This window comes from Eptatretus burgeri, chromosome 3, assembly GCF_056783735.1.
Source record: "Eptatretus burgeri isolate ZD-2024b chromosome 3, Ebu_testis_v1, whole genome shotgun sequence".
Classification (NCBI taxonomy): Eukaryota; Metazoa; Chordata; class Myxini; order Myxiniformes; family Myxinidae; genus Eptatretus; species Eptatretus burgeri.
In genome coordinates, this window is record NC_140963.1 from 61,632,569 (window position 1) to 61,642,568 (window position 10,000).

The window sequence follows — 10,000 nt, forward strand, 5'->3', positions numbered from 1 at the left end:
AGGAGTAGTATCAGTGCCAGGAGATACATGTTGTGTCGTCAAAGGTTCTGTCGCTGGCTCCGGTGTTATAAGATTTCTATGGTCTCGACCTCCCTGATCCACGTTCTGCAGAGCGTCTGGTACCTGCTGCGGCTGACCTCCCGCCGCTCCTTCACCCTGTCTTGCTGGGTCAGCTCCCACCTGGTTCGGCAGCACTGGAGGGTGTCTATGAAATAGTGTTTCGTCTTCCACCTCGTCGTCGTCCTCACTGTCCCGGTGGAACACTGAATCGGGCACTGCTGGACCCTCTGTTGTGGTTATAACCTCCGGCTCCCTCGTGTCGTCTGCTGCTTCGGGCGCCCGCTTACAGTGTGAGTGGTGTATCCATACATTCTTACCTCTCACTTTGACGGCGGAGGACGTGGTCAAAAGCACAGTATAGGGTCCCGTCCATCTGGGTTGCAGGGTGTTCTTCTGCAGGAATTCTTTCACCCAAACCCAATCGGTGGGTTGGAAATCATGCAACGGGCCCCCAGCGGGTATCGGTAGTGCTTCTTGCACCTGTGAGTGAAAGGTCTTGATGGTAGCCGTTAGCACCTTACAATAATTCATCATCCCATCAGTCATGCAAGACAAATCCCAATCCCCCATATCCGGTGGTGCCGAGGATGGTAGTTGCATAGGACGTCCTGTTATTACTTCGTGGGGCGAGAGCCCCCTTGTGGCATTGTTTGTTGCTCGCATTCTCATGAGCGCTATGGGAAGCGTGTCTGGCTCGGGTAATCTTTGGCCCTCACAAAGTTTGGCAAGTGTCCGTTTCAGGGTTTGGTTCTCCCTTTCTACTGCCCCTGCCGACTGAGGATGGTACGGGCAATGTAGTTTCTGTTTAATGCCCAAGCCCTCGGCTACTTTCATCATTACTTCTGCCGTGAAGGACCTTCCTTGGTCCTTTGATAATCGTGTTGCAATCCCAAATCACGGGATTACTTCCTGCAAAAGCAACTTGGCCACCGTTTCAGCTTCCTGGTTAGTGATGGCGAAAGCCTCCACCCATTTTGAGAACATATCTACGATTACCAACACATATTTGTGGTGTTTATATGCCGGCATTGTTATGAAATCCATCTGCAAATGTTGAAACGGTCCAGACGGGGGTGGGTGTTCTCGCCGTTTATTGGCGGCATGCTTCCTATTATGTTTACCACAGGTCGCACAATTGCTAATCACCCCTGCCACTGCTGTTGTTACACCTGGAGCATTCCAGGTTTGGTGAATAATTTCCGTCACTCCTTTTGCCCCCATGTGGCCCTGCGCATGTGCAGTTAAGACTAGCTACGGTAGCAATTTCCGAGGCACAAACGCCTGCTCTGTTCGTCCACCCATACTCCATGTGTGTTCTACTTTGCACCTTCCTTCACTCTCCACGATTCCTGCTCTTCCATTGTTGCGGAGGCTTGCAAATCTTTTAGTTGTTCTTGCGTTTGAGAACCATTCGCTATTTGTTCCACATAAATGTTGGTTGACGTTTGCGGATTCGCTTCTTCTTCATCGAGCACTGCTTTTGCTGCTAAATCTGCTCTGTTGTTGCCTTCTGAAACATCATTTTTCCCTCCTGTGTGAGCTTTGCAGTTGATCACTGCAATCTGCTGTGGCTCTTGTGCCGCTTGTATGAGTCGTTTGATGAGTTCGGCATGTCTGATAACCTTCCCGCAGGACGTTTTGAAACTTCGCAAGGCCCAGATGGTGGCGGAGTCATGTAAGATGCCCCACCGGTATCTAGAATCTGTATAGATGTTTAATGTCTTGCCGGCTCCCATTTTACATCCGCATATTAGCGCTTCCAGCTCGGCTTGCTGTGCCGAGACCCCTTTTGGTAGCAACTCCTGTCTCACCGTGGCATTTGCGCTGCATACTGTAAAACTAGCGATCGTTTCTCCCCATTGGATCTTCCTCGCAGATCCGTCTACAAACAGCTCCAACTCTGCGTTTTCGATTGGGGCTTCCTGCAGATCGCGCCGGGCCTTCGTTTCTTCCACCAGCACTCGTTCGCATACATGTGCCTCTCCTTCGTCGCTAGTTGGCAGTAGGGAGGCTGGATTCAACGGCAAACATTGTTCGATCGTAATATTGGTTGCCTGCAAAAGTACCAGATCATGTTGGACCGCCCGAGCCGCTGATATGTGTTGTGTTTTGTTCTGTCGTATCAGCGCCGCCACATCATGTGGAACTTTCACTGTCAGCGGGGACCCCAATAGTAAGGTTGCTGTCATGGTTACTGCGTATTGTGTCGCTGCCACCGCCCGCAAACACCCGGGATAGGCAGCGGCGACCGGATCTAAGTGACTACTGTAGTACGCAATGGGTCTATTTTTCCCTCCGTGTTCTTGTGTCAACACTGCTTGAGCGAACCCTCCTCTTTCATGGATGAATAAGTTGAAGTGGACATCATAGTTTGGCAACCCCAAGGCAGGTGCCGAGGCCAAAGCCTGCTTCAGTGTCTCGAAATCTCCGTCCGCATTTTCTGTCCAAGAGATCTTATCTCCTTCTGCCTCCTTTACCATGTCATACTGCGATCGCGCCCGGACCGCATAATCAGGTATCCACTGCCAACAATACCCCGTTATCCCGAGGAACCGTCGTAGCTGTCGCAATGTAGTTGGTCTTGGGTGCTCTAAGATTGTTTCCACCTGTTCAGCTCCCAGACTTCTCTGCCCTTGTTCCAGTATTTGTCCCAAATACGTCACCCTTGGCTGTGAGAACTGCAATTTCTCTTTGCTGACTTTGTGGCCCTTTTGGGCGAAAGCTGTTAACAGTGCTATCGTGTCCGTTTCGCATTTCTTCTGGCTGTCCGAGCATACTAGTAGATCGTCCACGTATTGAATCATCACTGATCCTTCCGGGAGCACTATGTCCTCCAAATCTTCCTTCAAAGCCTGTGAGAAAAGCATCGGACTATCACAGAATCCTTGCGGAAGTACCGTCCAGGTGTATTGTTGTCCATCGTAGCTAAAGGCAAACAAATGCTGCGACTCTTCCGCAAGCGGTATGCTAAAAAACGCCGAGCACAAATCTACCACGGAGAAGTGCGTCGCAGTGGACGGCACCCCGGAGAGTACCGTCACAGGGTGTGGCACCACAGGGAAGGACGCTTTCACGCACTTATTCACTGCCCGTAGATCTTGTACGAACTTCCATTTATCTCCCCTGGGTTTCTTTACCGGCAGGATAGGTGTGTTACATTGGCTCTTAGTTGGTATTATCACCCCTTTGTCCCGCAATGATGCTAGCACTGGAGCGATCCCCTCCAGCGCCTCTTTGCGCAACGGGTATTGAGCCACTCAAGGCAGGGGTATCCCCTCCTTTACCTGGATGGATACGGGCGTTGCGGCCAGCACTCTGCTCACATTGTTCGGGTGTCATGCCCACAGCTCGACAGGCACTTCCTGTAATCTTTCCTCTGTCCCCGTTTCTCTGCTGGTCTGGCGGCGGGGTTTTTCGCTGTTCATCTCGTACCTTTCTAGCACACATGTCAGAATTTGTTCAGGCAAGCATACCTTCCATCCATCCCCTTGTCTGACGGCCTGCAGGGTGTTCCGGTTTTTGCTGCCCGTCTTGTGGTTCCGGGGCGCATCTCAATCTGGTCACCATTTCCCCTAACTCCCCTGCCCTATGTCCTTCGCTGACTGCCATGGAGATGTGGGGTATAAATCCTTCTCTGTGTTTCATTAATTCATACTCGCTGGCAGCTAGTTTCACCTCTAGCGCTGCGCCCTCCTTTCCGATCCATAAGTCAGTGGCCATCAGAGTGCGTGTGGCGGTGTAATCCCCTCGCACCTTGTCCGAGTATTCGAAATCCTGCCCTGTTTCATCATAATAGACAGTACAGTGTAAGGTCGATTCCACTCCTTCCAGGTCGATGTCGTTGCTAAGCAACCATTCCTCTACATCCCGCAATCCTTTCGCACGTTCCCAATCCTTATTCAACTTATCTCTTCCCTCCTGGGACACAATCCGCAACCAATAAACTACCGGCCCGAGTTCGGTCATCATGAGGGTCATTACCTCATCCTGCAACGCCATCGGGGCATCTATGAAAACCCCGTCTTCCTTACACATTATGGTACATCCCATTCTGCACAACAAATCTCTTCCTAACAAGTTCATTGGAGTGTGCTGAGCTATCAAAAATGCATGCTCTCCCTTCAAGGGACCGACTTCAATTCATAATTTATCTGAAATCGGGATATCTTCTCTTCGTCCCGAAACCCCCACCACTCTCACCGAATCACCCGAGAGCAGCAGGTTCTTTATTTCCCCCTGTTTTAGTGTCAACTGTGTCGCCCCTGTATCCACCAGAAATGTTACCTGTTTCCCCTCTATGTTCAACGTTGTGGTCAGTTCTCTTACATTCCTGCCTCTCTCTTTGCGGAGCCACCACGGTGTCCTCATGTCAATAGTCCCTTTCTCCATTTCCTTCGCGTCCAGGCAGGGTTGCGGTCGGTATCTCCCGTCGGGGCTGCGCCCGTGGCCTCCACTCCTTGGGCCTGGGTGCGGCTCGGCAGTCTCGACTCCAATGTCCAGGTTTTCCACACTTAAAACAGTCTCCATCTCTTCGCGAGCCATCATTTCTGTTCCACGGTCTCCTTTGATCCGGATTCCGGGGAGGATTTGTCCGTCAGGGTCTGAATCCTGTCTCCTCGTACTCGCAATCTTTCCCCTCCAGATCCCTTACTACTAAGGTGCGGTGTGTCAGTCTCCCACGCCTCTCTTCTTCTTGCATGGTTCTCCATGCTTGTCTAGCTCTATCGTGTAGGTCTTCTGTTCTGGCATTCTTCCAGTCTGGGTAGCTTGTCTTGACATCTCGTCTTACCTCGTCACACAGTCCCTCTACAAACATGGTATTGAAGAAGTGCTCCGGGATCTCCCCTAAGGTATTATACCCCGAATGCAATTAGATTTGTTCGTACAGACGCGTCTTGTAGGCGCTAGAAGCCTCCTTCACTTCTTGCATTACATCCTGTATTGCTCACCAATCTGTCATCCGTGGGGCCATTTCTGTGGCCAACGTCTCCATCAGCGTTCCCACCCTGTCCTTATACACTGTTTGGGCTGCCCGTTCTGCATCGTCGAGGTTCCTTTGGTTCAGGGTATCATCTACCTCGTGCTCTGGTTTAACACTCCACACGGCCGAATGAGAACCCCATACCGAGCTTGGCAGTACCGCCGTGCATATGAACCCAATGTCTGTCCTGGTGGCCCCATGCATCGTTATCTGATCATGTAATATTTTTATTGCTTTTCTTGGGTTCATCTTCAAGCATTCCTTCATGTTTGCTTTTAGTCCCCTAACATCTTGTGGTGTCTACGATCTCCAGACCCACTCGTCCGCCCCTGTTTGCATCATGGGGAATTGTTGAATATCAGCCCCTCCTGTCGCGCCTTCATCCTCTCGGACAGGGTAAATTTATTTTGCTATCCCAGCCAGTGTTTTCTCTCCTCCGTCTGGTAATGCCAGCTGCGCTAGCACTTGTTTCCATTTCTCCTGTTTCATTTTGCTTGGTGTTTCTCATTGGTTCAAGGTTCCCTCTGAACCTAGTCGCTTACGTTCTGTCTCAGCTTGTGACTCCGTTAGCCACGCAGCTAGCACCCTCCAGTGTTTTCCACTTTGTCTCGGGCCCCCCGCTTTGCCCTCCGTCAACACAGTACTTACTGCATGCAATATCTTTGAATCTAGGGACCCGGCCAGCGGGAAGGGGTCCCTTCTCCCTGCTGTCCAAGTCACCCAATCTTGTACTCTCTTTACCTTATCGATTCCGTAATTATCACAACTTTCAGCATTGTCCCTCCTGGTAACTCTGTTATGTGTTCCTTGAAGAGTTATTCCCGATTGTATGTTCTTAACTTGTCACTAGCCTTATAGCCTTGAAACGTTTCTCCTTTTATTGGACCGAAATCCCCTTTATTGCCTACCGCCTGATAGCTCTCTTTTCTCCTTTTATTTTATCGTGCAGGATCAGAGCCCCGCTCTACTCAATCGCCTTGAAGCTTTTCTTTCCTCTGAAGGACTCTGGACACTCCCAACTATCCCCGGACTCTAACCTGCGATCACAGGACTCTAACCTGCACTTACAGGACTCTGGCCTGTTCCCCTTGTTTCACTCGGACGTTTCTTGTCCTCTGACCCAAACCGGTCACTATAACAAAGCCCAATAGCCTTTTGTGCTCCTCAAACAAACCGCACTCGACTTTCCTCGTTTACCATCAGTTCGTGACCTGAGCAGACCCCGGAGCTGTGTCCAAAGGAGCTCCCTCTGCTGGGTGTACAGTGTTCAATTAACTAGGGCTATCCTGTATTGCAAGTGCCCGACGTGTGCGCACACGTACCTTAGTCTTGTAAGCACCGTACACCAAGCGAAGCCCCTCCGGTCCACAGCGTCAGAATCCGTCTGGTCCCATCTGAGTCGCAAGCTGTGAAGACCCTTCAATCCCGGCCAAGAATTGAGTTGAGTCAACTGAGGATACTCGAATATGCGGTTTATTTGGGACACAATGCATGCGGAATGTGGTGCAGGACTTGAACCAACTGTGGTCAAGCCTCAGAGCCACACTGACAAATCATACTCCAAAATGCATACATATATATAAAACCTATTCCTAGGCGGAGAAAGCAAGCAAAGAAGAAACAACTGGGCAAGTGGGCTTTTTCCCCCTCCCTACGGCCCAAGGGAGAATTAGCAATAAACAGCATCTTTCTCACATTTCGGACGGCGAGAGAGTGCAGGCAAATTCATAAACAGAAGCAAAGCCTTTGTAGTTCTCCAGCCTTTGTTGTCACTCCGCACTGGAATTCACAAACAGCCTGCCAAACTACTCAGACAAGGACATCGGCTGGCTTGCTTGCAATACATTTTAACACATTGTAAAGCAAACTGTGAAGCGAAAGCAAAAGGCTTGGAAACACAATTTGAAGCAGCCAGGACAATGGTTTGAATCCAGACACCTGATTAATGCAATTGCCCAAACCCTTAAATGAGTCAAATGTTTAAATATGGATCGAATGGGGCCACCACCTGACATCCATACCTGACACTGATGATACCACTCTGTTGGCAGAAAGTAAAGTGGAATTGATGAAACTGCTGCAGACAGTAAAGGAAGGAAGTGAAAAAGCTGAATCTTTATTTCAACCTAAAAAAAAAAAAAATCTTATCAACCGAGAAGATCGATGTGGTCAGATTGGGAGACGATCATGTGGAGTAGAAAGTTTAATATTACTTAGTTCTAAAATTGAAGTTCATGGAGAATGTGGAGGAGAAATTAATGGATGGTTCGTGTCGGGGTGAACAGCAATGTCAGGATCGACAAAGATGTGGAAAGATAAAGATGTGGCAAAACAAACCAAGACGAGGCTGGTGAATGATCTGGTATTTCCATTTGAAATGGATATATGTGAGTCATGGACAGTGAATAAAGAAAGGAAGAAGATTGACTATTTTGAAATGGGGGTGTTGGAGACGAATGTTAAAAAATTCCATGGACTGCAAGAAGAACAAATAAATCGGTGATTGAAGAAATTAGACCACCATGTACGTTGGAAGCACTGATGCTCACACAGAAACCATCGTACTTTGGACACATCTTGCGTGCAGAAAATGAAAGTCTGGAGAAATCTACCATGCTGGGTATGGTCAAGGGAAGAAGAGGAAGAGGCAGATGTTGTATACACTGGATGGATGGAAGGATGGGATAAAAGGCTGCAAGCAACCTGTCTCTGCTGGAGCTTCACAAGGCAGTGTAGGATGGAGATGTTTGGAGAAATCTGATCATGAATTTGTCACCAGAAATCAGACACACCTGACAGAACTGGACAACTGGTAATAATTTTTATTTCCACAAGGTGTGTGGATCAGTGACTCTTCGCTAACACACCACTGACTCGTATGCAAGTACAGCCAATTTTCTCCAAATAGCCCTCATGCGAGTATTAAACAACGCTCGTGGCTATTATGAACCGGGTTATGTATCGAACAACAATCACAATTTGGCCGTAAGGGTGTTGGGGGCAATATCACGCGTCACACTTGAAGCTATGGCTGGGAGATATCACTTTCTTTCTTTTTTTTTTAATACACTGTCGAGGCTCGTATGAGAGCTAACACACAGAAACACACAACAATGGGAGCAGGAGAAAAGAGGGGTGGGAGAGGGAAGGAAAAAAAAAGAGTGTGGAACAGACATGAGATCTGTGGAAGGGAGAGGGATGGGGTGGGGTACAAAGAGCAAACAAGATGGACACTATAGGGACTTTCATGAAGGAAAGCAGGGAATTTGAAAGAGGTTTACTTGGGGTGGATTGACGGGGGGAAAAAAGATGGTGGTTTTGGAGAGGGGAAGATAAGAGATGGTGGTGAACAGCTGTTTTGAAGACCTGAAGGGAAAAGTGGGATTAAAGAGAGTGTGGGAATTTGTTCCAAAGGAGAGGGGGGTTATTACAAAAAAAGAGGAATGAAATTATGTTGGCCCAAGAGGCAGGAAAAGGGGAGGCATGATGGCCGAAGAAGCAAGTTATCAACAATCCATATATAATAGTCGTGGGGTGCTCGGTTTGACAATAATCAAGTCGTCCTGGTGCCAGGTATTAGCTGAAGGGATTTTATTCAGCAATTTTAGAACAAACAAATGAATGGAAAGAGAACCCTGCAACACAAGAGTATAAACACACCATAAATACAATCACCAATTGTCTTCACCCATCAATGACAATCAAAACAAGTGGTGCCAGGCACAACAAATCCTGCCCATTTAAGGCATAAAGTTATTTTGGGGATCAAATTTAAATTTGATACATCCTTAACCTGATTGTTGATTATAAGGAATAGAATAAGGAATATTTTAGTCTTTGTTTGAAGTCAATTAAACCAGTTTTGACGAAGTTATGACTGTAAAATGATTTTGACCTTTTTGTAACCTGACCTTGATCTTTGACCTAATTGGACCCAAAAGTTAATGGGGTCGTCCGAGGTTCATTACCTACCTGTGGATACAATTTGACAGTGTGTGAGCCAGCCGTTTTCCCGTAAAGTTGTATTTTCGTAACCATGTTTTAGTTTTAATGGAAAATTTGTAATTTTGACCGATGACCATGACCCCCAAAACTTCGGACCCTACTAATCTTCACAAATATGCATTTTTCACTATATGAATGGGTAGTATTATAAGTGACAAATAGAATAAGGTTCACTACAAGCTTAGTTTGAAGTAAATCAGATCATTTTTGATGAAGTTATGAGCGAAAAACGATTTTGATCTTTTTGTGATCTTGACCTTGACCTTTGATCCAATTGGACCCAAAAGTTAATGGGGTCGTCTAAGGTTCATTGCCCACCTGTGGATTAAATTTGATAGTGTTTGCTAAAGCTGTTTTGCCATAAAGTTGCTAACAGACAGACAGCCAAACAAACAAACCGGACGATTACAATATCCCGCTCCCTCCCTCCAGGGGGTGGGTGGGGATAAATAACATCCCCAGTATAACAAATCCACGACCGCTCAGGTACTGATTATCCCCCACCTCAACGTGTATCCTCATCCCTCTAGGAATCTCTTCAACTCTTCTGTCTCTGCCTCTAGATTTCAAATTAAATAACTTGCAACAGTCTCATTAATTAGTCAAACAGATCAATAACTTAAGACACCAAACTTCCAATCCAAGCCTGGAGTAGGGACAACTACACAAGCTCAAACAAGTCCAAGTCCTTTGCATTTCACCACTGGGAAATCAACTTCAACATAATTCACACTTTTATTAATTCCTACCTGAAGTAAACCTCCCAAACGTTAGTGCATGCACAGCATCTACCAATGATGGGGATGAACAACCATTACCTCAGCCTCCAGCAGATAATCGCGAAAGGTGCACAATCTAACCAACACCGATGTTCCAGACTCTCAGTAAGCACGGAAAGCACCGTCCTTGTTAGGCCCAGAGCAGGCCCGACACTGCAACTCGTATCTATTTTTA

General features: G+C 47.6%; 1 protein-coding gene across 1 annotated transcript in view; it reads right to left on the bottom strand.

Moving 5' to 3' along the window:
- Nucleotides 1-901, bottom strand: part of LOC147030034 (uncharacterized) — a 1,346-nt gene extending 445 nt beyond the window's left edge. Inside the window, exon 1 of the mRNA XM_085873715.1 lies at nucleotides 1-901. This exon is cut by the window's left edge and continues 445 nt beyond it. Coding sequence (XP_085729841.1) covers nucleotides 1-897 — 897 coding nt within the window. The 5' untranslated portion in view covers nucleotides 898-901.
- Nucleotides 902-10,000: the final 9,099 nt, after the last annotated feature.